The following is a 27,290-nucleotide window of genomic DNA, read 5'->3' on the forward strand; positions in this document are numbered from 1 at the left end:
TGTGGTGGCCAGGCTTTCCTTGGAGAGCTGATCTCCATCCGTTCTTTCTCTCTGCAGGCACCACCACGATTCCAAGCGTCGACGATCCGATGAGTTCAGGCCTCAGAACTACCACCAGCAGGATTTCCGACGCATGTCTGATCACAGGCCGCCCATGGGATATCATGGCCAAGGACCTTCGGACCACTACCGGTCCTTCCACACAGACAAATCGGGAGATTACAAACAGCCACTTCCTCCACCTCACCCTGCGGTGTCGGACCCTCGCTCGCCTCCCTCTCAGAAATCCCCCCACGATTCCAAGTCACCTCTCGATCACAGGTCACCTCTGGATAGGTCCTTAGAACAAAAAAACAATCCAGATTATAACTGGAACATTCGGAAAGCATAAAGTGACTGAGAGGGGGAAAGCGAACATCTGAAATACCTGGTTTGATGCAACAAGAAACTTTGAACATGCTGCTATCATCTTGCTGGGTCAAGGAGGATTTTGGAGGAGCAGTTGGAGGAAGATTTTCGTTAGTTCTTTGTTCTGGTTTGGATTCTCGTTTCCTTTCCCCTCTTCTACTATTGAACGTTTGGAACCAGCCTTGCTGCCTCATTCTTTTGTTTTGTTTTTGTATTGTTTTTGTTTTCCCCATTCCAATGGACCCAAGGGAATTATCCCCAACCAGTGTTTCCCCAGACCAAGAAGGCGGATCGATGCTGCTTAGGATTGTGCAGAAGGCTGTGTGCCTGCTCTGACTTAATCTTATATGACAGATGCTGCTTTGGGATTGGGGATAAACTGGTTGGGCTGGGCTTTGTGTGTAACCAGCACAGGGCAATGGGAAGATAGTCAAAGAGGGACAGAAGAGTCCCTCAGCAGCCAAGCTTGGTTAAAGAAGGGACAGGAAAGTCCCTCAGCAGCCAAGCTTGGTTGAAGGAGGTACTTATGTCCCTACAGAGTGACTCCAAAGGAGTTGCAGCCATGCTGGTGACGATCCATTGCTTTTCTGGCCACATTATCATTTCTTGTGTCTTTATCCATTTCAAGAAGCTGGCTCTGCTTTGAGTGCTGTTGTGTCCCCTGCAACAGAAGAGATGCAAGATGCAGGGCATCTTCCTTCCCCCTCAGGGCTGGAACTGGCAAATCTTGACTCTGGGGGTCTTTGGGATATGTGAAGAAAAGACCCCCTTAGCAAAGGCTTAGTTCACTTCTGACCAGTAGGAAAGAAACTGAATTGAGAACAGTATTTCCCAGTGGACAGGGCTCAGGAATTCCTAACAAAGCTCCTCTTCTTCTTCTGACATGGACAGCTTGGATGGCCCAGGAACTAACAGATGCTGGCTGGGAGCTGCAAGGTCAAAAGGTGGCTCTGGGCATCTGGAGATCCTGAAGCTCCTCATCTCCTTGCCACTGAAGTGCTCCAGTCTTTGGGCAAGTAATTCCTCTCTGCGCTTTGTGAAACAGTGACAGCAAACCTTTACTGCAACCAAAGGATAAGGTAGTGCAGACTTAAATAGGAATCCAGTGGCCTGATCACTGTTCAGCCGACGGTCACCTTCCTGCCACCCTTCCAGCAGTCAGCAGGAACTCGGAATTGCTAAAAGTACCTGCACTGAACAACCTTCTGGCTAAACTGGAAATGTGCCTGAGGACTTAGCACCTAAGTTAGCAGGGAGAGAATGAGGAATTCGGGACTGAGTCCTTAAAAATCCTTGGAGCAAATGTTTTAAGAGCGCAGCATGGCAGAGGGAGAAGAGGGGTCTACAGCCCAGCTCAGTGGACTTCAGAGCAAACACTCCTCCAAGTATTCGAGCCACAGTGTATGATGCAGAACAGCGTCCATCCTGGAGACTGTGGTGTGGTGGGAGGGGTTGTGCACAGATTTGCTGGCCAGAAGTAGCTTGGGTGATGATTTTTCAGGTCCTAGGCCTTTGTTTGTAGAGTCACATCCCTGGAGACCACAAAGCTCTCCCAGCAGCCGGGCTGCTTGGAGCGTGGTGTCTGGGGATGCATCATCTCCCAGAGCTCAGGGTTAAAGATTGGGTTGTTCCAGACTCCTGGTTTTGGTGGGGGACAGGACCTGGGCCTCATATTAAGATGCCAGTATCTGACCCGAATAAGCTGTGATGTCCTTTCCCCGGAAAGTCTGAGGGGAGATGGGTGTTCAGGGCTGGCTTCCCAACTCCAGCCCGTGCCTTGGGAGGCGCACACAAACCAACACTAATACCCCCATGTCCCCAAATCTCTTGCCGTCACTCACTCCTTTCTGAACCCACTGCTTTAACGGGACACGTGGGAAGTGGTTTGCTCCCCTTTTGTTTTTATTTTGCAAGATTTCCACCAACCGCAGGGCAGTTTTGCTTCCTTGGAGGGCAGAACCCATACGGGCAGTGTTGAATTGCCCTGAGAAAGTGTTACCCTTGTGTTTACCTGCCCAGGAGGAGACAAGTCTTCCACCGACCCCTTGGAGCTGACGGGTGATGGGAGGTGTTGAGATAGAGTGTTTTTTGCGACGTTTCTCACTAAGCTGTGATTGCAGGCGCACTTGCTGTGGTATTCGACAGAGGTCCTTTCTTTTCAGAGGTATTAGCTTTTAATGTGAAAATGGAAGACACCTTGGAGGGGCAAAGAGAATTGCTCTTTTTGTTCACCAAGTGGTGCTATTGTGCTGGGAAGTTTGTGCCATACACTTATAGCAAAAGGCAATACTGGCCAGACCAGTGTTACGGTTGGTGCAGGAAAACTTTGAACCCCAGCAAGAAGCATTTTCTGTGCCCAGATGTGGGGGTTTCTGCTCATCCTGGGTTCCTGGTATGAGGTTGGTTGGGGTTTCCTGCTTGTGGAACAGCAAAAGCTTTACCCATGTCCACTGAAGAGCTGTTCCCACTGTCACATTAGCCTGATACTGAAGTCACATAGTTTTGTTCACTCATGGCAGGTGGGTCTTCGCTGGCGTTGGCTTTAATGAAGCTGAAGAACTAGATTTGGGAGAAAGTCCTCCCTGAGCACACACACACGCATTTGATGTCCCCTTGATGTAGGGACCATAACCAGACACAGTCACTTGGGTGTGAGTGGGATTGGAGGGGACAGGTCCACAGCCATAAACTTCACTGTGGTGTTTGTGTCAACATCTGGTACAGCTCTTCCTTCCAAACCAGCTGCGGGATCCCCTCTAGCCTCTTTGCAGGAAAAAGTAGCAACTTGCTGGGTTTTTATTTAATAATTATAATAATTTAAAAAGTAATTTTTCAGCCTGACCCCTTTGGAAATGGTGTAAAGTTGTGAGTTCACAGGATGGAAGTCCTGCAGACCAAAACCTGCTGTGGACAGACAATGCGGTGCCCAACCAAAGTGGATTCTTAACATCTCTCTGAAGTGCTTAAGTGAACAGTGTAGGTGATCCACACAAAAATGCTATTCTGCTTTCACCCGTTTCCTCCCGACCTCCGCCTCCCCTCCGGGGAGAGAAGGACTCTTACTGTAAAAATGTGGACTTTTAAACCTGTTGACTAAAAACAGTAATTAATATTAATTTATATTTGTGAAAAAATGCCACTGTCCTAGTGATTTCTGATGTAAATATGTTGTTTATATAGTATGTATTAAATTTTCCTACGTTGTAAAACTGCTGTACTTTTGATTCTTGTATATTAAAAAGTGTTACTGAGATTTTCAGAACCGCGCCAGCATGGTGTGTCCGGGGGGTCCTGCAGCCCCTAAAACCGGGGCTGTTGTGGGATCACAGGGCATGCCAGGATGGATATTTTAACTGAGCAGGAATAAGCATGTTCTTCTTGGCTGTTTCACATAGTTTCACAGTCTGTGGTGATAGAGACTTGGAAACCCCTTTGGATGGGAATTTCCACCCCACCAGGAGAAGCCGTGCGTTTCCTCACCCATTTCCACCAGGACTTTACTGGAACGATACCAGCATTTGCGTGTCTATCCAGTCTCCATGTTTTCTGGATCTCTGGGGGTGTGTAAACTTCTTTTTGACCCTTTCTGGGGAGAATTCCCCTTTCTGTAGAAGTGCTGTTCCATTGCATCGGTGTTCTCCGCTCTGTTGGGCAGGACTTGCCTCTTCCCAGGTGGCATGTGATGGCATCTTGGGGGCTGCTTTGGTTTTTGGTTTTTCCCCTCCACCCATTCACACTGAAGCCCACACAACATGACACATTGCAGGATTAAAGCCATTTCTCCCAAGTTATAAGGGCTCATTGTAAAAAGGGCTTTTCACACCTGCATCCAGCCCTTCCCAGCCTCTCTGCTGCTGAGCCAAGTTTCAGACTAGAGTGAAAATTTCACAGCTGAGTTATTATATATGCCCCTGAAAAATGGGATTTCCTAATGGAAAGATTGACTGGCTGGTAGCTGTGGGGCTGCGTCAGGGAGAGGGGGCTCGGCTGGGGGGAGACGCGGGGGCTATGGGGAGCTGGTGTGGGTGTCCCTGCCTGCAGCACGGGGGGGTGAATTGAATCTGTTTGAGGCAGGTGATGTTTTCAATTCATCTCTTACCCAGGGGTACCCACAGGAAAGCTGGAGAAGCGAGGGCCTGAGGAACCAGAGCAGTGCAACAGGTAAGAACGCCGGTGCCTTGATGCTGGAGGACATCGGCATCCCCACGCCCGTCGCATCTGCAGCACCACAATGCAAATGGTTAAAACCTGACCCCCCATGAAAGCTGATGGGGAAATAACCCCTTGGTGTGATGCAACCTCCTGCATCTTTGTAGAATAGTTTGGGTTGGAAGGGACCTTCAAAGCTCCATCCAGTCCAACCCCTGCCATGAGCAGGGACATCTTCACCCAGATCAGGTTGCTGAGAGCCCTGTCAAGCCTGGCCTGAGATGTTGCCAGGGATGGAAATGATTTTTCATCAGGGTGGGGATGATCTTCCCATCAGGGCAGGTCCAGTCGGTCCCACAGGAATGTCCCCTCCATGAAGCCACGGAATGCTGTGCAGGACAGGGTGCTGGGCAGGACAGGACCAGGGCTGGACTGTGTCCATGTTGCACAGGCTGGATCTGCGGTCACTGCCACTGGCTTATCCCATTGTCCAAAGTGGTCAGGGCAGCCACCTCACAGCCGTGGAGAGCAGGACCCACAGCCCTGTCTCACACCCGCTCCAGCCAGGGATGGGGTGATAGAGAAGCCCCCCCTTTTTGCTTTACGCTGTGCAAGAGCGGACCCTCTAGAGGGCAGCCGGTTCCCAGCAAAACCCCATCTTTTGGTGAACATACTCTGCAGCTGTGGTTATGCCAGACAGGCTGGAGTGAAAAGCGGCTGGGTGGCTGCAGCTCCGAGCAGCCAGGGCTCTGGGCTGGGGCCAGAGGATGGGCAGGCAAAGCCTGAACGGGGCTTGAAACCGAAGCTGAGACATCAGGCTGTGGCACTTCAGCAGCCAAACATCACAGGACCATGTGCTTCAGGCAGAAGGGTAGGACGGGACCTTGGAGCCTCCAGGGGCTGCACCCTCACGCATGACCTGGAGAGCAACGTGAACCTCTTGGATGTGCCATAGGGTCATTGCTGCCATCACTGCCCTGGTGTCCTGGCACAGCCTATGCCTTCCCTGCTCACCTCCTGGGGAAGGTTCAGTGCTACACGTGATTGACAAGGACAAGGACACCCCAGTCCCTCAGGGATCACCATCCCTTTACATCCAGCTCTTTGCCCCACCAGGAGATGCAGATGTGCTCTTGCTGCCTGCCCCCTGCCCAAGGCTGGTGAGCAGGGGACTGTTAGTGACCAACAGAAGGCCCCTAGAGCCCCCATGCTCTGGGCGGTTTTTACGAATTCACAGATTTGGCTAAAGCCGAGCTCTTGTGAGCTGGTGCAAGTGGTGGCAGAGAAAGTGGGTTTGGATCTTCCAGGAAGCTACTGGTTCTTCAGGGCTCTGAAGGATGGGGAGGTCAGGTCTCACATCGCTGTCGCTGGGTGTCTTTGGGTTGATTTGCCCAAATAATCTGTGTTCTCAACTGGTGTCAGCGCCCTGCCCAACCTCAGCATCTCCCTGGCCCCAGCTGCAGGAGCAAGGAGCCCTTCAGCTCTTCAAGGAGGGAAAATGGACCAAAACAATTGCAGTTTTAGTTTCCTTCATTAGAGGGCAGTAACAGACCTGACTGGGGCCAAGAGCAATGCCCAAGAAAGGGGAGATGAGGGCGCAGGGGAAGGCCCATGGTACCCGCTTGGACTCCATCGCTGCATGACTCCTTTCCCACCGATCCTCCAATGCTTTATCATCTACAAGGTGTTTCAAAAAGGTGGACGCAATTTCAAAGATATAGTGATTTCAAATTGCGTCCATCTTTTTGAAACACACTCTATATTTCCTCCCCCTGTACCCCCCCCCCCCCCCCCCCTTTTTTTTTTCTCTCATTTGTCTGTAGATAAATAAAACCCCAGAGTGAAATTCTCAGGAAAATTTAGGACTCAAAGAATCCTTGGGTTACAGACAGAAGGAGTCTGCTTTAGTGAATGCAGAAATGGGGTGGCATTTGCATCCTCTGTGGTGAACAGCATCATCCAGCACACTGAGAACAGAACGAGACCCACTCATTTACTGTCAAAAAAACTCAAACTTTACTTGTGTTTTTCTCAATAAATAATTTACAGTATATACACATGGTGACACTCCCATGGGTCTCAATGCAGGGAGGAGGTGGGGGGGGCCTTTGTTGTAACACCCCCCCCTTTGCCTACGTATTTCTTTTGTTTCCAAGAATTGGGTCTTTCTTGGCCACACTTCACCTTTAAACAAAACTGGGTCAAACACAACAAAATAAAGTGCTTCACTGTTTGCTTCTAAAATAGGGATACCCCAACCAGCGTACGACAGCTGGCCACCACTGGACGCTCACCTGGACAGTGGGACTGAGCCACCCCATAATCAAATAGACTTTCCCTGGCTGGAAATTACCCCTAAACCACAGTGCATTGTGCCCTAGGGTGATTGCTTTATAGGAAAAAGAGGTCTTAAGGGAAGTATTGACTTGTTGGCATATTGTGGCTTGGCCAGCTAAGGCCGCTTTCAAGAAGGTCCGTGTTTTCGGAGCGGTGATTTGCACAGCCGCTTTTTATCTATGGGGTAATACAGCAAGAAAAAAAAGAAGTTTCCTCTTCCTAAGTGACAATTTTTGACTTTCAAAACTTGTGTTTTGAATTTCTAGGGAAGACTAAAACTTTATTGTTTAACAAAGGAAACAAAAAGTCCAAATCAGCCTGGTTGGGAAATTAGTGCATCGGGAAGATAAACTGTCCTGTGCTGCAGTCCAGTGGTTGCTCTCCACAGCGCTTCCAAACTGTGATATCCTTATTTCAAAATCTCCCTAAACAGAATACCTGGGGCACCAGCAAACAAAGCAAGGAACAAAGTAGTAAACACATCTTTTTGTTTCTTTTCTTTCCTTAAACATTTAAAAACCAGTTACATCTCTTCATCTGTACAGTCACACGAGATCAATGCCAGGGGTCTATATATTAAAGAGACAATATAAATTACATCCATTGACACAATTTTGCATTTCTGTGCTGCTTTACAAATGGAGCTCTAGAGCTGTTAGGACACAATGAATAGTCATGTTGAGTATTTACACCAGGCTGCTTCTTGGCACCAGTTCAGACTGCCAAACATAGCCTGTTCCCACCTCTTTGGGTGCTAGCTTGTCTCATCACGCCCAGAGACCTCCCTTGAGAGCAGGAGGTGCGCCCAAGAGTGACATGTGTTTTTGGGGCTGTTTTCTGGGAACTTCCCCCCGAAGGAAAGGAGGGAAAACCCATCAGGAGGTCTCCAAAACGCAGAGCAAAGGTGGTCTTGCTGTTTGTTCAGTGAGCAATGAGGTGAACCACAGAGGAACACGGAGGAGAGGAAATGGGCAGCACTACATGGTGGGGGAAAAAGATTATCAGCGGTTTTGAGGCAGGGAACAGACATTTGGGGGCAGTCAGGGGGTCCTCTGCTGCATCCCGTCTCCTGGCTGGATTTCTAACATTGCCCCATTTCCAATTCAAGCCCTGAAGGACTTAAGGTGCAACTGGTCTGCAATGGGGTTGTAAGTCGTGGCCCCAGGAGGAGGAGCGGAGCAGAGACCTAGCAGCAAACAAACAGAGCGTGATGCTCCTGCTCCACCCCAGGACCCGGCCGAGCCACGGGCAGGGAGGGGACATGGGGCTGGAGGGGGGTGTGGATCAGGTCTCCCACTGAGCAGCCTCCCTGCTGCCATTTTTAGGGGACTGGACAGCAAACGGCACAAGGAATTAATCCAACGCCAGGCAGAAGTTACAGAAACTGCCTGAATACTGGCCAGGTTTCTCCCATTGCCATTGAGAGTCCTCGGTGGGTCCGGGCAGAGACAAGGGAGCCAGGAATAAAACCACTGAGTGAATCAGCTCAGCGAACTGGCTAAAACAGGAGATGCCCTTTAAACCACAGCAAACGCCAGCCGAGGCTTGAGGAACGCGTCCCGCTTCCACCCAGAAGATGCCGGGTACCAGCGGCTGGGTAAGTGTGGGACCATTCCCCACCATTTTGGCCCCTTACACCACTTTCTGCAACGACGAGGCTTTGGGGAGAGCGGGATGTGCCCACAAAGCAGAGCACGGCCCCGACGAGTAGAAAGCCCAGCCCTGTTGTGCTGGCCAGGCTTGGCCCCGTCTCGCTGCTCTGTGCCCTCCTCGTGGGCACCACTCCACAAAGACAAAGCCACACTCATACACGCCAATGTCACAGTCACCACGTGCATTTTTGGGACCTGAGGGAGTGCTACAAGGACATGGGGGCTCCTCGGCACCCACACTACTGTGAGGACGGGGAGGAGGAGAGGGGGAGGTGAGGAAGGTCCAGACAAGGTACAGTCCAGCAAAAACACCTGACTTGTCCCACTGTCAGCATGTTCCTCCTAAGTAAGAGCTGTGAAGGTAGAGGACCTGGTGCCAAAGAGAGGGGCTGAGGTTTGAGGACAACCCGTGTGGCTCTGATATCCAACCTCCCGTTGTCCAGCGCCGCCGTCTCATCCCTGGTCCCCTCCTGCTCCACTTTCCCCACTCTTTGTGGTGTCAAGGAGCAAACCTCTATAACAAGCCCAACCAACACTGACTCAAACACAGCAGTGCTACCCAGAGGGCAGGGGGGGTCCCCGAGGGAGCCGTGTTGCCCGGGGCCAGGTCCCGTGTCCTTTCATAGAGGTGCAGCTTGTCTTTGTTGGAGTGAAGCATCTTCACGTCCTCAAAGGCATAGTAAGCAGCCAGCATGAAGTTGACATCCCCCGTGGTGAGGAGGTCAAAGACGCAGGACTGGAAGTAGAGGTCCTCCACGGGCAGCTTTTCCCTGCACTTGGCCGTGGCCGTTTCATACGTGAAGGCCTCGGGGGGGGCCGGCAGGCTGGGCCCCTTCCTACGAGCACGACCCTCTGTGGCCTGAGCCGAGCGGATGGTCTGGAAGTCAATCTGTTGGTTGAGTGGACAACCACGGAGGCACAGGTAGAGGCCCTGACTGTCCCGGTCCTCCACGGCGTTGACCACCTCCTCCGGCATACGCACAGCGAAGGTGAGGTACCGGCCCACCTGCCTCACCACGATGGTGGTGCCAATGTACTTCGCCTGGATTTCGATGTGTTGGCCCGACACCTTCTCAGTGATCTTCAGACTGTTGGCTCCATTCTTGTCCCCACCATTCTTGGAGCCGTCTGCAAAGGCAGCAGGGAGCTCGTCCATCTCTGCCTGGTACACTTTCTGGTCTACACACTCCTGAAAGCTCTTGAAGATGATGGTGAGCTGTACGGGAGGAAAGAAAAGAACAGGGTCACAATCAGCGATGACCACCTGAGATCACAGGGCCACCACCAGGAATGGCATGGGAGGTGGAGGAGCTGTCTGCTCAGCCCCGCCAGGAGTATGGCCTTCAGCTCATGGGCAGATGCTTCTTCCTGAGAAGCTGCCCCAACTTTTAGGCACCCAGACAAGGATGTTGCCCCAACTTTTAGGCACCTAGCTGAGGACATCCTGCTTCAGCACAGGGATTAAGATACCGTGAATGGAGTCAAGACCCCGAACTGAATGAATGTACTGTCTGCTATTCCCATGTCTGATACAGGAGTTCAGTAGCTGGAGCTGGTTGGATTATCACTGCTCACAGGCTTGTGGAGGCATGCCCGTGCATGCAGCACCGTCTCACCTCCAGGGCCTGGCAGATGGCAGAGGGGGAAGAGCCCTGAATCTCACGGAGGTGGTTGGAGCTTCTCCTCCAGCTCCCACAGCATTTGCAGGTTGTATTTACAGGTTGTAACCCCCACAGGTTGTATCTCTTCCTTTCTCTGGCCACTTGCAGAACAACAGTTTCTTCCTCTGGGCCCCAGGACACATCACGCCCCATCTCAACCACAGATACACACGTGTTCAGCATGTTGAGTGGGCAGGTCCTCCCGGAGAAAACAGGCGTAGACTGAGCCCAACACAGCTGCCCATCCTCAGCTGGGCTCAAACGAGTCCCTTGTTGGAGGAAGGACCTCACAGTGCTTGCTCTTCCCTTGCTGACCTGGCTTTGGCAGGAAAGCTTGATGAGGAGGAGGAAAAGTAGAGTTTGCAAGTTGCTTTTTCTCCCATGCAAACTCTATGATTCCTCTTTCACCTCCTGCAAACTTGCTCTTCCTCTTGCACCTCCTTCCATGACGGACAAGTGGTAAGGAGGACCTCCCCACAGGTGCTCCCCATGGACAGACAGACTGACACCCGGCCAGAGCGGGGCAGGTCTGGAGGAGAGACAGCTCCAACAGCTACAGGGCAGATACACTCAAGAGCTGAGTGTGAAAGACTGAGGCTCCCCTAAGGACTGGGCTAAGCACGGTGGTGGCCACCAGCACCTCTGCTCCCAGTGCTGCTGGTGAGGAGTCCAGAGCTGTCCAGAGCCCTGGCAATGTCCTCTCTCCCACTCATGCCTCCGCTGAGTGCCCAGATGCTCCTAGCCCTGCTGTACCCTCCTCACCCATGTCATGAGGCACCACCAAGCCCTGGCTTTCAGGCTGCACTTCCCCTCACATGGACCTTCTGCTACCTCTTCTTTGTCCAGCCCTGCCTCTGGCTGGAGGAAGAAGGCTAGATCAGAGAACCTCATGCTAAAACACAAAGAGCCCCATGAACTGAGCAGCTCCCATCCTTTCCAGCAGCACATGGTCCTCCAACAATGACCCAGTAATGCTTTCCACAGCTCATGCTACAGATCTCATGACTAATCCCTCCTCACCACAAGCCCGTGAGGCAGATAATGGGTGAAAAGGCTCAATTAAGATGGTGATCCTGCAATCCAGCCTAGAAATTGGCAGGTTCCTGGTATCCTTAGGGACCACTTTCCTCAAGCCAGACTTCCTTGCAAGCTTCAGCAGGTTTTGATGTTTTTTGGTAGATAAGGAGTTAAGAGCATCATTAAGTATCTTTAAGGAGGTTTATCAGAGACAGGTGAAAACCAAGACCAAAGGTCACATCCAGAGCTGAGAAGCAGCCCCTGTCCTACGTGTGCATCTCTCCTCTCCCCACATACAGGGAGAAGCAAATCTCCAAGACACGCCAGGACAGGACATCTTCCAAAAGCAAGAGGATGCCTCCTGCTGAACCTCCCTTTTTTTTTGGCACAAAAAGTGAGCCGTTAGCTTTAGAGCTTGGTGCACCACAGAGTGACATGACAGTTCATCAGCTCCAGGTCTCTCCTGAAACTGAGGCCATGTCGCACAAGTCCTGCTGTATCACGGCAGGACATTTTTCACTTGGGTTTTCTCAGTATTTGCCCTGTATCTTCAGGATATTTACTTAGGCTGTCAAAGCACCACCAGAACAGCCTGTGCCCCACAAAATGACTCAGCCGCAAACCAGAGAGATGATTATGAGCCTGGGCAGAGGGGAAGATGGTGTGAGGAGCTCTGCTTCCTCCAGGCTCTCCCCTGCAAGCTGGAGCCTCCCTGGAGGTGAGTCTGAGGTTTGCTCGGACCTCAGGTGCCTCCCAAAAGGTGCCACCATAATTTCTGGTCCAGCTGTTCACAGCAACCTGGAGTCCCTCAAATGGGAGTCCTCATCCCCAATCTTGGCCATGACTGCCCTCTGAGCTGCAGCATCTCAGCCTGCTAACCATGATGGGGCTGGATGTGCTCAGGAAGAAACCACAGGCCATTTAAGTGAATGTGGGGACAGAAGGAGATGGGCATCTGATATTTAGGGCCAAACACTCAAATTCAGAGGAGCTCCCACCCAGTCTTACCCTCCCCAAGGAGATGTGCAAATGGAAAGAGGTGGTGGAAAGAAAGGCTGTTCAAAAGCACCTCTGTCTTGTCCACCTCTGCTCATGGGGATGTGACCAAAGCTCACCTTGCTGGTGGCGGTGGCTGTGGAGCCAGGCAGCACCGGTGTGTTGGTGACCTGAACGTTCAGGTAGTTATTGTCTATGAGCGGCCAAGCCCCTTGCACCTTGCAGGTTTGGAAAGTGTCTGTGAAAGTCCTGAGGTGGGGGTCCCCGAAGAGCCCGCAGTGGGTATAGTTGGGGGCAGCTGAGTGTTTGTGAAAGCTCTTCTCGTAGTGGCAGATTTCGGGGCTGTCGGATCGCTCCTGGCTGTCCCCGGGGGGCAATGTCCGGAGGCGGGGCTGGGATGTGGGGCCATCCTTGGAGCAGTTGTGTTGCACCATGAGATCGTCTATGCCATGCACGGCGGAATGGTAGGCCAGGTCACCTCTGCAGGTGCGGGCGGTGCGGCGGGTGCAGTGGGCGTAGGCACGCAGCGCCGTGCAAAATTCGGGTGCCTCCTCCGTGCCCAGGTGGTGGGAGCCCGACGTGGCCGCCCAGAACTCAGAGTTGCACTTGAGGATCTTGCATGGAGACGTCACTGCAAGAGGGGAGGAAAACGCAAGGTGGTTAATGCTTGAGTGGCTACGTGTGGGACATGCAACTCTACACCCACCAAGAGGGTGGTGTCCTCCTCCCACAGCCCAAACTCATGACATGGGCTCTACCGCGTGATGGGGCTTCACTCATCGGACATGACCCTCTCACATGACCCAACTCTCATGCATCAAAGCCAAAGAAACCAACAGGATCTGCCCCAGTTCAAGGCAAGAGAGGAAAACGCATCCAGCCTTTAGATGAATGCTCCTGGGGGAAAACCAGAGGCTGGAAGAATGGGACACATTCATTAGCAGGGATAAGGCAGGACCATTAATGTGAGGGGCGATGCAATGGGGTTTTTATCGCCATTTTAAGGTCTGACATTCAAAACTCTGTGTGTCATGCCCAGATCAGGCTCTACCAGGCAAAAATGTGCTTTCCTTTTCCATGGGCACGGGGTAGCCCATGTCTGGCTGTGCCCTGGACAGATGCCGATGTGCAGCGGTCAGAGCAGGATCTGTGCCATGACCAGCCCTGTGGCAGAGCCAGCGGCCACCCCAGCACCCTCGTGGCTGCAGCGGTGCCTGGAGCAGCGCTTGCCCGTGTCCCCGGAAAGAAGCAGGAGCCAAAAAACCCTCTTTCTTGCCTGCTGTGTGCCTCTGCCCAGCCCTGGGGAGCCCATTCCCCGCCACGGCTCACTGAGAGAGAACAAGAGGTGGAGGAGAAAAACCGGCGCGGCAGGGTGCGGGGATGCCAGCTGAGCCCCCGCCTCGCCTTGCCCCTGCGGAGGCGAAGCCAAAGGCAGCAGAGCCTTCGCCAGGCTCAGCCGCAGCCCCGGTGCTTGCTGGCAAGGCAGAGGAAGGCAAAAAAAGTATTCCAGATCCTGTTTTTTCCCCCCCACAACGTCTGCTCCCCGCGGCAGTGCAGCTTCCCTGGAGCAGACTTGAAAGCAGCTGTGCGAAATGCACATGGCCATGGCCGAGCATCGCACAGACACCGCTCTGCCCCTGCCAATCTGGAGCTGTGCTGCGTGAACCCAGGCTCACATCGCTTAAAATTCATGGTGTTTTCCTTCCTCTCCTCTTAATCGACCCCCTCAGAGGGCTTGGAGACAAGATGGGCTCAGGCACAGAAGGCAGGAGGATGAGAAGAAAAGCCCCACCATTTCCAGATGCTTTTGTGGTGCCTCTCGCAGGCACACACATATATTCCTGTCTCGGGTTTGTTTAGAAGGAGGCTGGCAAGACATCTGTGCCAAAACCATTTCAGATTTGTTTAAAAAGAAAGTTACAAAACCCAGTATTGTTTCAGGGAAAACAGTGTGTTTTAGTTTTAAACATTGCAGTGCTGGAAACCTAAACATAGTTGGTGCTGGAAAATCAGAAAGGGAGACCAGGGCTATAAAACACTAAGCAGTCCGGCTTTAAGAAACAAGCCTGTCTCCTCTCCCCTTCCAAGGAGAGTGAAGTGCAAATAGGAAATGGTGACAGGTTCCTTGCAGTTTTAAAATTCACATTTAATAAACTCAGACGCTAGCAACAGCACCAAGAACCCAGGAGCTGTTTCATCTTGGCAGCATCCCATTTAAACCTGCAAGACACACTGTGGAAAGTCTTTAACTCATCACTGACCAGAGATGACCTGATAACAAGCTTCTGACTGCTAAGCCATCTGCATTATGGGTCAAATTTAAATATATTCATTATTTTGTGTCCCTTTCTTTTCAGCCCCAAGAGTGTGGTTTTCCACCAAACACACTTTGCTTATCAGTGGGTTTCCCATCACAGCCACTGGCTTGCAATAGAGCATATTGCTCAGTGTTTTCTCCTAGATTAGAGACGTGATGCAAATAATGTCTTGTTACAAACATACAGAAAAGCCTGGCTTGCTGATGCTGCCTACCTTGGCTCTGAAGACTATACATTCAAACACGGCTGCTGCAATATGCTATAGTGAGCACAGTGCTGAAACTCCCGAGGGAAAAGCAAGGGACAGTATTTAGTGCAGGCAATCGCACACAATAGTCAGAGTGACAGGAACAAGCAGGTTTTCTGGCACAGGAAATGCAAGCAGAAGCGTTTTGGGGCAAGATACTTGTGGTGTGGGTGTGGGTTTATCACGGTGGAAAATAAGGAAAATGCACCTCATTCCCTCTGATGAGGGGCTGCGAGCGTAGCTTCACAGATCCCCCAGGACTCTCCTGGTGAAGTTACAAAAGCATGCAGGAGTGTGACCAGTGCCACCATCGCCAGTTATCCCAAAACAGTTGTGGCATCAGGCAATTAAAATCATTGCTCTCCTAGTAGTTATGCTAATGTACAGCTCGAGGATGCCTTGAGGTTGCATGCAGCTGAAGGAACGGCTGCCACTGCAGACAGACTTGCCAGCACAGCCCCAGGAGGAGCTGGAAGACACGTTGAAGCTGGAAGACATGTCCCTGGACATGCAGGACCCACACACCCCTCTTCACCCGACAGCTCGGTAAAGCACCAGGATGCACCGTGCAAAGCATCCCGTCCAGCGGGCAGCTTGCAGAGCCCGGGCTGCAGCGCGCTCTGGCTGCTCCAGCCCTTCAGCTGCTGTGTGGATGGGATTTTTCTAGTAGAAGTAAAGCCACAGCCTGTTGCTCTTTAAGGAGATGCTTCATTTGCTTGGATCGGGATATGCAGTCGTGAGCTATGGCAGTCTACGGACAGAGCGGGCTGCTGCAGAACACTCCTCTGACACTAAACACATCCCCGTGCTGAGCATCCCTCACCACCACACCGCTCCAGGGACACGCGTGACTTTATAAGGTACTGATTAAAAAAAAACAAAAGAAAAACACAACAAAACCGAGGGCAGGGAAGCCCATCTTCTTCCTCCCTGGGCCTGAAGAGGGAGCGTTCTTCTTTAAGATGTTATCACTCTGGTTTTGGCACCCGTTCCCTTTGCGCTGTTTTGCTCAGGGCCCCATATAAGGCCAGATTTCCAAAGCCAGGTGCCGCAGAGGCGGTGTGCGAGCAGGGCTGCGCACCCTCCCGCCTGGGCTTTCCCAGAGGTGTTTCTCCAACCACACTAGTGGCCAGTGGGTTTGGCAACCCCTTGTGCCGCTGGGAAGGGACCATGGCTGATAAAGGCCAAGGAGAAGAGCAGACACAACCCTTTCCCCCTCCCACAACAAGCACATCTTGCCTCGTCCCCTCTGGCAGCAGCTTTGGCACGGTGGTGCAGGCTCATTTGTACCCAAGCCAAGAAACTATGTTTATTCAATTTCGCATAATCTATTTTCCATCGACTCACAATGGATCTGTTTTTCAACCACAGATGACTTAGCACGGAAACAAACCCCTCTCAAGCAGGAGCCCAGCAAGGCTCTCCTGGGATCTGTGTGACACTCCCAGGTCTGGGTGATGCCACCACCCTGGTGGGTCCCTCATCCCTGGGGACAGGTGACTTCAAGCCCTGGTAGCCTGTGCACCTCCTCATTTTATTCTCGTTTCAAGGGGTTGGTGCCACTCAAACTAGGGACAAAATTTCCTTCTGTGTCTTGAAACCAATGGTTTAGGAAGGTTTAAAGTCAGAAGAAATCATTAAATCACTTGGACCAAGACAACTTTCCCTGTGCACAGCCCACTAAGACAGTTTTCCCTGTGCAGAGCCCGGTGCCCTGTGTTTGTTCAGCTGTATCTCCCATGAGGACTCCTGCGTCTGCGCAGTCTGAAAAGCCACCCCTTTCCCATTTCAGGAGTTTATCACCTTTACAAAATGCTGAGTCTTGGGTCTAAGTGGATTTTATCTGACTTCATTGTAACGACATAAAAAGAACCAGCAATTTTCTCCAAAGCAGTAAAAGGTCCGTTAGTAACCGGTATGTTTCCCACAAAGATATTTACACACTGCAATCAAATCACTTGTCAATCCCTTAGATAAGCTAAATGGTTTGCACTTTTATGTTCTCACTGAAAGGTGTTTGCCCAGCCGCACCATCAGACCTCTTCCCGGCAGGCTTGTTTCCTGCAAAACCTCCCTGCCCAACAGGCGAGATCGACGCAGGACACACGCTCGTGGCTCTCCTGAGGTCACCCCTTTCGCCAGGACATCGCACTGCAGTGGGTACCAAAATGTGCTATTTGGCTGTGACCCTTCCCAGAGCTTCCAGTTGGCAAAGCACTGGTTCTCCATCCCGTGAGCATCCCCTGGTCCACCTGCCCCAACGAGCTCCCAGGTGTGCGGGAGCACGGGGGTATCACACAACCCAGGTCCTCCTGCTCTGCCCTCATCCTTGGTACATTGTATGACGTGCTGTCAAATTGAGTGTTCAAACACTTTACATCCACGCATCTAACTTTGACAGCCTTTTAATTATCAGTGCCCCCCGTTTTCCCTTCAGCCAGTGTCAGGTTACCTGGATTTCATTTACCTAAATTATGCTTTTGCGGAAAACTAGCACAGCAACTCATCTGTTCTCCTGTAATTTCTCTAGCAAAGAGAATTACTGGAAATTAATTTCAGTAAGGAAAAGCCAATTCTTTTAAGACTCTTGGGTGCATGTTAACCAAACCCGTTAATTTTAAAGTATTCACTGCTAAGAGATGTTGTTTAATATCCTCTTGGTTACTAACGGGCTGGAAAGTATTTCATCACCCACATGTGATGCAAATACATCATCTCGCGTCTTTCCAAATATATGGATTGAAGTGTAGATGTGCAAGCCTCACACATGCAGTAAAAGGCTTTTTTCGGAGAACACAGTAAAATGTAATTATCTTTGGCCTCAGATCTGAGCACCTAGACTTGGGCTCCTAAACACATATTTATTTAAGTAATCTAAATAAGCATATTTATGCTGACACCTCAATAGGAAAGGTACGATTCTTGGAGGCACTTAATACCAGCAACATCTACTAGCTTCCAGGAGACACGGGCTGCTCAGCTCCTGAGTGGACAGCAATCACCACCAGCACCAAAATGACCACAAGAGTTAAAGAAAACCACGTTGCTCCTCAAAAACCTGGCTGACAGCAAGGTCTTGGGAGTCCAAAGCAACACCAGAGGGGATGAACGACATCAACCCTTTGCATCCAGCCCCTCCCATTGTCCCTGTCCCAGTGGGGAAAGTCTACAAGAGCTACCCCACATGGTAACCCTGGTGGACCCATGTCTTGGTGCCCAAATGGGCTGCAAGGCTGACACGCATCGACTGGTGCCTTGTCACACCAGGGAGAGCACTGATGGATGGGTGTCCTGGGCGGGGGCAGCTCTCCTGAGCCCCAAAAGGTACAGTGAGGTGAAGAAGACCCAAGGGCCACCTGACCCAAGCTTCGAGAAAGGATTTGTGCTCTGATGGCAGAGCTGGGCACTTCCAGCGAGCCCCTTTGAACTGTTAATCAAGCACAATCTTGCAGAATAATAGCCTGGTTATTATTGCCTTGTTTGCATAACAAAGAGGCCCCAATAAAACTGATTTGACTGTGCTCAGAGGGGGTGTGAAAGATCAGCCCTGAGAAAAGAGCTGCAGGAATGCAGCAAACTGCTCCAAAGCCTCAGCCCAGGAAGAAAGACAATGCAATTTGCCATCAAGAAAAGCCCAATAGACCAATAAATTACCCATGTGCAAAGGGATTAGATCAGGTTTCAGTTGCACTGAAGTGGGGGGAGGAGAACCAGGAGGAGGGAACTGAAGGAGAAAAATAAACCTGACTCTCTTAAAGAGCTGGAGCTCATATTTTGCAAGGGTGTGCATGGGGAGGGTGGCTCGGAGCGGCCACCTTCCATGCTGGGGTCTGGGTTTTGTGCTTTCTTCTGCTGACAAAAACAGCAGAAGCATTAAATCCAGGCAAAGGATGTGTTGATGGAGTGACACTGGATGTACTGGAGAACACACCTCAATCCATGCAGCTTGTGTTAGCCCAGTCCTTGTCTTGCTCGAGAGGATGCTGGAGAACGGCTTTCTCCAGTTAAGCCAAAAGAGGGACACACAAGGAATTTTCTCATTTCAACTTGTGTCCACCTGGAGGACCTGCCACAGCCAAGTCCCTTCTGTCCTTAGTGCTGAGTTCACAGCCCCCCTGTCTCTCCTGGAGTGGTGAAGACACTGGGTAAGCACGGGCAGGGAAAAAGCAGGGTCCAGCTACAGCACGAACTGCTGGATGCTGCCAAAGGAGCCCTTGATCGCTCCTGTCACTGAGTCAGCTCTTTTGGCTCAGAGAGTCAGCTTACCGCTGACCTAGCATACTTAGCGGGGGCAAATGTGTCTCTCTCCAGGCCCCCCCAGCCGGCATTGCTCCTCCATGCTCACCTCAACACCCCCGTGCAGGTAGAAGGTTGAGCAGACACAATCTGAGAGGACATCACGCAGACACAATCTGAGAGGACATCACCCGTGGAGCTCACAGCTGGGGCCACGAGCAGCTGACGATGCTGCTCTGAGAGTTACTGGCATATCTTGGGAAGTTCAGGAGGCACCATGGGCTGAAAGGAGGAAACGGCGTTTACAGCCAAAACAGCAACAGAGCCGCAGACCTTGCTCTTAAAACTTCATCCTGGGATTCAGGCTTCAGCGTTGTCTTTGCCACAACTGTTGAGGTTTCACCTGCTCGAAGGATGGTTTGGAGGACGTGGGTTCTGCTCCATGGACACAGACTATGAGCTGGTAGATGGAGGACGAGGAGGGAGGAAGGGAAACAATCTCCTCTGATTCTCCATCTGCAGAAGGGTGCTAACAAAGCTGGCTCCCCGCCACGGCGTGCCGCAGGCTGGAAAGTGGTGCTGGAGCTGCACACCTGGGTTTTCCCAGCTGGGGAGCACTCAGGCACTTTCACCGACAGTTCTCATGAGCTGGCAAATCTCCTTAAGGGGAGCGGTCCATTGCACAGATGAGGACGCTGAGGATGTGAAGGGTTTCACCCAAGACGAGCCCAGTGGGAAGAGAGGTGGATTTGCTCTCTCACCCCCTGCATGAAGCATCACCCTCAGCTTCTTCCCCCAGCCAACACCACCTATGTCCCCATCCCTCTAAAACAGCGGTACCTGGACAAGGCCACCTCCGCCAGCCACCCCCATCAGCAAGTGTTCTGGGTTTCCAGCAGACATCGCTCTCCCCATGCTGAAGCTGTTTTCCCAGGGTGCCTTTGAAGACACGGCTGCCACCCACCAGCGCCCGCGGGCCCCCCAGGTGTGGCAGCGGGTCCCTCGCCCTCCTCCCCCTCGCCCGGGCCGCGGCAGGGCTGGCAGGGAAACGCTTTCTGCTCGCAGGTGTGGGTTCCCTCTAGGAATAATCATCCCCGCCATGCTCTTGTGAAATTTCAACCCTTCAAACGCAGAGGTAAATGAGACACGAAACGAGGAGATGGAGAAAAGCCCGGAGCACATAAATCTGGATGAGGCAAATTTATACAATTAAATGCCTGCCAAAAAAATTGCGGCATCTCAATCAGAGGCGTTGGTTTGCGCACAGGGCGGGGGGTGGCAGCTGCCTGGCTGGCAGGCAGCAGCCCCATGAGCCCCCCTGAAAATCCACGCCGGCACCCAACTGATGCTGGAGCTGCACTCAGGGGATGTGCAGGGATCTCCTGGATCCCTCCTGCCTCCCACCCAGCACCAGAGTCGCTCCCCATCATTTGCACCCCCTGGAAACCACAATATCTTTTCTTCCTTCACAGTCACAGACCTTCAGAGGTTTATTTATTTTTAAATGCAGCTGTTTGCTGCCCACCCTGGGCTGAGGTTTTGATTTTAAGAGAAAAAGCATCTTCCTAACTGGAGCCTACCCCTCCAGTCCTGCTGTCCCGCACCCCCCCTCCCCAGCATCGTGATGCTCACATCTGATGATGGTCACATCACTGTGGGCTGGCAAAGCCCAGAGCCAGGATCCATCCCTAAAACATCCTGCCACATGTCCTCATCATCTCAGAAAGGGCCGGCTGGAGTGTGTCAAACAGCAAGAAAAAGAAAAAGGTAACTTGTCCAAAAACCAAAACGTCTTAGATCATTACTAGGGCTTTGGGGACCCAAGTCAACAGCTGTCCAGGAAGGAGAGGAAACCGAGGGAGGAGAAAATACTTCAGGCTCAAGTGAAGGTTGCTCTCCGCCTGACCCATAAAAACCTCATCTATGCAAGGATAGCTCTGCTTGCTGGGAATTAAATGGCCAAACTCCCCTGGATGCTCATGCAGCGCAAAGTGGGATTCGACACCCTTCTGGTGCTCCACCCTGAAGGACTTACTGTTCTCGCATCTGCAAGGACATCAGCCTCCGGCTGCCCCGCACACCACGGCCAGGCCGTTAGACAGAGCGGCTCAGTCTGCGCCTACGAGGGCTGCGTGTGTGTAGGAGCCAGCTTGTTCTCCGCAGTAAGAGCCTGATGACTTCATCAAGGGGATGGCATCTGGTTTTGCAGTTGGCCATAATTCAATTCTCCCCCTTGCTGCAGGAATTTCAGCTGGTGAAGCAGTGATTTACTCAGCCAGGCTGCACTTGAGTGCAAAGCAATCTTGAGGCTACAATCGAACGCCCTGTTATTTTGAGAGCTCATGGAAAAGGGAATAAATATCCTCTTCTTTTCATCCCAGTAGCTGCCAAGTGCAAGGTACAAAGCTTTTTAAAGGCATTTAGAGGCTCTCCTCTTACAAGTGCACTCCTGGTGCTGTACACAGTCAGGCATGGCCCTGCCTGCACAGATTGCTCCTGATCTGCAGCATCAAGACAGGATTTGCCAGGACACCCAGAAAAAGGCCAGGCACCCCCTCACCTGTCCCACCACAGCTGCATCTTCGAGCATCTCCCACCCTTCCTGAACCCCCTTTCTCATCGCTACAGCACACATCACTCCTGCCTTGCAGCAGCCCCAAGTCCACACCAGCCCCCTTCAAACCACCTGCGACCCTAATGCTCTTTTGGTCCTGGGTTCCCACACTCCCCCTTACTCCAAGTTTGATATCTGCTCTGATGGACAAAGCAAATCAACCCCAACCAAATCCATCCAGATGAACCAAACCCCATCATGTTTGACCTTTGCTGTGCTGCAGGACTCAGCAGGGGGATCTCCCAAAGGACTGATGGGCTGAGGAGGGGCTCACTTGGGTCTGCCAGAGCCTACAGCTGCTTTACGGGATGTGCCCATCAGGGAGACAGAAGAGTGACCACAAAACTTGTGCTGGGGGCTGATCCTGCACTGCAGCCCAGCTCTCCAGGGACAGCAGGTTGGTGCAGAGACCGAGCAGAGCCCCCAGGTTAGGAAGTTTTTATGGCTGCCCAGCCCTGTGAGCACTTCCATATGCACAACCGGCTCAACACAGCTGTTCAGGCCACTAAGAAGGAAACCTCAGTTGCTGCCATGATAAACCCAAAGTCACCCTTAACAGTCCTCCCTTTCCAGTAACCAAGGTCTGGGAATTTCAGGATTTTCTATGGAAAAAAAGCAAGACGTCCACCCCATCTGCACTAAAAAAAAGGCTCCTCCTTCCAGCCCCACAACGAGCCTTGCTGGCAATCGCAGAGAACTCCCTGTTCCAAGTATGAGACCAGCTCCGAGCGAGCAACAAAACAGGGAAGCCAAAATATTTCCAGGTTTACGTTTGAATCCCTCCCTTCTTCTCTGCCCCGACAACAACCCGCACAGGCGCGCTCCTCCCCTGCCGCCACCTTCCCCGGCCCCCAGCCCGGCTCCCCGTTCCCAGCCTTGGGGAGGTGTTGTTTTAACAGCCTCTAAGCCCCCCTTCTCAATTTCGGCTTAATGCTGCGATCACGTCCCTCCCTGCCGCTGAGACAAAAGCCATTTATCAACCGATCCGATACACCTCCAGAAGGGACGGATCCTTATCTGGAATCAACCGCATTGCCTGGATGGACCAAGGGCAGTAGAAGTGTATTAGAGCCAAAATGGTAAAGCTGAAGGCAAACAGGGAAAGCCAAAGCAAACCAGAGTATGAAGGGGAGAGCAAAGCTTGACATCTGATACAAAACAACCAAGGCCATATTTTGAAAGTACAAAAGGATTTGCAAGAAAACTCAGCGCAGCCATAGTGGGAGGCACAGGTGGGGGTCAGTTGAGCACCTGAAGAAATCAGGGTCCCAGCGGGAGGGGAGAGCACCCATGAGCATCTGACACTGGGACTTGGCACAAGCCTTGAGCAGGACTCCTACCAGGGAAACTGTCAGCAGTGGCCTGCTCTGCCCAAAGCTCCCTCCCCAGCTGCCCCACGCTCAGGGGTCACCCTGACCCCTGCAGGGGGGACCCACGCCAGTGCCCCCAGTCCAAGGGTGCTCGATGGTGGGGGCTGCCCAGGAGGCAGCGAGGTGAAGCCATTGGGTGTGAGAGCAGCACAAGTGGGAATCCAGCCCCGTGTGTGTGCATGAGGGGGGGTTAAGCAAATAAATAAATAGGGCAGGACTCGGCGAGGCACTGATCTGACACGCCGAGCGCTGGCTTGGGCAGCCTCCAGCGGCCCCGCTCACCCAGGGCTCTCAGGAGGGGTGCGAAGCTTTTCTCGGAGCTAGGAACCTGCTGAGAACCCACAAATTCCCAGGAAGCACATGGAAAAAAGAGGCGAAGCGTATGCTAGCGAATAAATCCCCCTTTTTCCTACCTTCCCACCCCAAAAAACTTTTAATGAAAGCCCCCAGTGTGCTCCCAGCCCTGTGCACAGGGAGCACCGTCTCTGCCTGCGCCCCGTTCCCGCGGGCTCCGGATCGCCTCGTTCTGCCAGTTCTTTGCACCTTATTTGACTGCTGAAGGGAGAATCAAACAAAGCAGCCAGATCTCCTATCAAGTTCTTTCTTGCACCGTAAATCTCACAGCCTCAACGCTTTGCAACTCAGACGCTCCGAAAAGGGCATTAAGCAACACATATGGGAGCAGGTCCAGAGTTTCCATTAAAAAAAAAAGAATTAAAAGGGGGTTCAGCCTCCAGCCTGCCGGGATGCTGGGAAGTCCCCTGGGGAAAGCGGGGTTCCGAGAGACACCTCAGTGCTAAGGGCAGCCCTGAAAAGGCTCGTTTTCCTGCAATAGGGCTAAGAGGGCAAAGGGGGGAGGAAGGGCGTAGAGCACTTATCAGTTATTTATTTATTTACTGCATGTGTGTGCAAGACTGCTTCACCTACGGTTATGCAAAAGAAAAGGCAGAGGCGATTTTTTTTTTGTTGAGAGGGAAAGTGTTGCTAAACTAAAAAGATAAACGGGGAGATTTAAGCATTAGGGTTTTCCTTTCTCCCTCCTGCTTTCTCTCTTTTTTTTTTTCCCCCCCTTGTAAATGAAAAAAAAAAAAAAAGAGGAGGTAAAGAAACTGGAGAGTTTTGGAAGGAACAAATCCGCCTCTGTGGACTGGGTTTCCCCTCCCCCAACAAAAACAAGCACTCAGGGCTTGAAGGAATTTGCAGGCAGAGATCTGCCAAAAACATTGTGAAAAACTATGGGGGATTCATTGGAAACAGATGGCGTTTTCAGCTGTATTTCTGAAATTCTCTCCTTTTTCTGACACAATACAAACAAACTGGGGATGGGGAAGGGGGAGGCAGAGCCCAGCGATAGGTGCGAGCGGCCGGGGGGGCGCGGGGAAGGGCCGACGGGCGAGGGCTCGGCCGGGGCAGCCGATGCTTTGCGGGACCATTTGGTTGCCATCCCGCCCTCGGACATCCTAAAAGCTCCCTGCCCGGCTCGGGTGTATTTTCCAACGAAATAATGGTGCTGAGCCTAAAAAACCCCAGCCCGAGGCCGAGGAAGGGGGGGCGCTCGGTGCCGCCCGCGCATCCTCCGCCGCGCTGCCCGGCCCAGGTGCGCCCCGGGGCCGCGCTCCCCGCTCCGTGGGGCCGTGCAGCCCCCCCGGGACACACGATCTTCCCGAAAGCACAAACCAACGACCTTCCTTACCCTCTTCGCAACCTCCCTATGGCTTTTCCCTTCGGGGGGGTTCGGGAGCGGGGACCCCCCGCTGCATTTAAGGGCAGAAATTTGGCATCTGGGGTGTTAGTGTGTGGGTCACCCCCCTCCCCCCCTTTTTCCTTTCAAGATACAGAGCACACCCGGGAATGGGAGAACAACGCAACCTGCCTGACGCTGTCAGAAACAACCCCTGGCTGCCTTCGCCGTGAATTGCTTTGATTTCGACCATCTCCTTCCTTGTGGGATGAGGCAGCGGGAAGACAAAGAAGATGAGGTCAAGGAAAAACACCCACCGCAACTGCTTGGGGGAAAAGGGAATGAGGGGAACACACGCACCAAAACTGAGCCCCACTTGCTTATTTCAAACATGTGGCAAACTGCTGCAAGGAGAGGGAGAGAGAAAGAGGCCCAGAGACAGGGGGGACTGAGGCGGCTATCCAAGGGCTGCGAGAAATACAGGAAAAAAAAATTCTTTAAAATAAAGAGGCTGTTCCTTACCTGAAGGGAAGATGCAGAGAAAGACAGGGAGGATTTGGAAAAGTCCCAGGGCTGTGGATCCTGCCCCTCTCCCCATACCCATCCATCCAGCTCGAGCTTTAACCACTATCCTCTCCCTGGAAGAAGAGTTTAAAAAGAAAAAAAAAAAAAAAAAGGAGAAGGGAGGAGAGGAAGAGAAGAACAAAAGGGGAAAATAAATCAATCGAAAGAAAGAACTGGAAAAAAAAAAAAATCAAAAGCCCCACATGGCTCCGCGGAGCGATGCAGGGACGGGCGGCCCCAGCTCCGGGCTCCGGTGGCCTCCGCACTGCAATATTACACAGACTTTTTTTCTCCTTCTCCTCCTCCTTCTCTCTTTCCCCTCCCATTACAAAACAGCTCAAACCATCAATCATCCAGGCTGCCTTCCAATGTCTGCATCCTCTCCCTGCGCCTCCTCCTCTCCCGGCTCACCGCCCGCCTCCCCGGCCATGCTCCTCCGGCGGCGTGGAAGGGGCGGAGGAACGAGCGCCGAGCCCGGCAGCCATGGAAGGGAGAAGGGGGAAGAAAGAGCCGGGGAGACCCGGACAAAGGGGTTATTGCTGTGGGTCGAGCCACCAAACCCTCCCATGCTCTGTGGGGAAGGGGATCGGGGGGGTGGGTGGCGGTGGTCCCACGCAGGGTGGGCTGCGGGAGGGGCCGTTGTGATTTTGCCCCGTCTTCCTGCTGTCTTGCATCGCGGCTCGGTTGTGATTTGGGAGAGGGGCTTCTTCCCCACCCCCTTGAGGTCTCGACACCTCGCACGCCCTCCTTGCTGCTTTCCCATAGGCCTAGCAAGACCGCTTTGGGTTTCCCCCACATTAAGCAACTTGGGGCAAAGGAGCCATCGTATGGCAGAGGGGGGAAACTGAGGCAGGGAGACACCAGGTAGCTCATGTGCAGCAGGGATCGCGAGAGCGCTGCTGTGGCCTCCAGCCTCCTGTGCCATAGCCCCCATCAGGAGCTCCTGCACACCGCCCCAGCCCCGGCTGCGCAGGAGGTGTGAGCCTTTCACAACCTTTCAGGTCGTTCACCCCGCGCTGGCAGCAGTGGAGTAAGGCCAGATGACTCAGAAAAAACAAATCTCATAGATCCTTATTATTAGGCTGACACTCCTCGGAGAGAGGGATTGCTATTGGGGATCCCTGAATCTGGTTGCCAGGCCCCCAAAGACTGATGGAGAGGACTGACGTGTATCTATGCTCTTTCAGGACCTCCAGCACAGCCCAGTCTGCACCACCAGCCCGCGTATAGACCTGGATGTTCAGCTTTCTCCGGGGGAAGGTCTCACCAGTTGTACAGTTGTCCTGGGGGTCTGACTTAGAGACCCCTTGGGCAGGCCCTGGACAGGTGGCAGTCCCAGGAGCCCCTTCCCTGCTCGTGGGCCATAGGGGTGGAGCAGCAGCTCAAAGCACGCAAGCATTTGCCTGCTGGGCTTCAATATCCTGCCCTTCTTCACCTCCTGTGATGCCACAGTGTGAGGAGGTGAGCAGGCTGGATCTGCAGCCCCACCATCCCAGGGGCTTCTCCACCCAGGAAAGGGCTAAGTTGGGGGGAGGCATCCCCTTAATAGCACACCTGGATCTCTTTCAAATTTATCTTGAAGGGTGTTTTAGCCACCATGAACTATGACAACTTCACTCTGAGAGTGCCCACGAGTGTAATATTCTTTATTTAATATGCTTTAACTTCCCTGTTTTAGATCATTAGCCCTCCTTTAGCTGAATGTCCCTTTGCTATTCTAATGTTTCACCTCCTTTCTCTTGGGGATCTTATACAAATAATAAAAGGATGCTGGTTGTTTTACAAAACCCTTCTCCCAACTCTGTAAATGCCCTTTAACAATGGATCTTTCCTCCTGCAGCTTGGTGTAGGTCGGGGATGTTCCTTGACTCTACATCTAGTTGTCCTTGGAAATCTCCTTCTCTTCCACCTTGCAAACAGCCTTAAGGATGCTTTTTGGAGTGATTGTAGCTTAAAGTCTCCAAGAAGAGTTTGTGAACTCCTCCTGTCAAGGACTGAATCTGTGATTCAGGTACAACAAATATCTCACGGAAGGTGAGC

General features: G+C 52.3%; 2 protein-coding genes across 8 annotated transcripts in view; one reads left to right on the plus strand and one right to left on the minus strand.

Moving 5' to 3' along the window:
* Nucleotides 1–3,617, plus strand: part of CHD2 (chromodomain helicase DNA binding protein 2) — a 71,620-nt gene extending 68,003 nt beyond the window's left edge. For all 7 annotated transcript variants that reach the window (XM_080351365.1, XM_080351368.1, XM_080351369.1 and 4 more), the window contains one exon: nucleotides 58–3,617. In XM_080351365.1, the coding sequence (XP_080207491.1) occupies nucleotides 58–391 (334 nt within the window). In that variant the 3' untranslated portion in view covers nucleotides 392–3,617. The remainder of the gene's footprint in view (nucleotides 1–57) is intronic.
* Nucleotides 3,618–9,060: 5,443 nt separating this feature from the next.
* RGMA (repulsive guidance molecule BMP co-receptor a) lies at nucleotides 9,061–25,788 on the minus strand (the record flags this gene model as incomplete). Its single annotated transcript, XM_080351242.1, has 3 exons — nucleotides 25,209–25,788; nucleotides 12,340–12,851; nucleotides 9,061–9,762 (listed from the first exon to the last, which is right to left on the minus strand). Exons 1-3 carry the CDS (start codon nucleotides 25,288–25,290, stop codon nucleotides 9,061–9,063), a joined length of 1,296 nt encoding a protein of 431 aa, XP_080207368.1. The 5' UTR covers nucleotides 25,291–25,788.
* Between the last annotated feature and the right edge of the window lie 1,502 nt (nucleotides 25,789–27,290).

The sequence above is a fragment of the Nesoenas mayeri genome, assembly GCF_963082525.1.
Source record: "Nesoenas mayeri genome assembly, chromosome: 11".
NCBI classification, from domain to species: Eukaryota; Metazoa; Chordata; class Aves; order Columbiformes; family Columbidae; genus Nesoenas; species Nesoenas mayeri.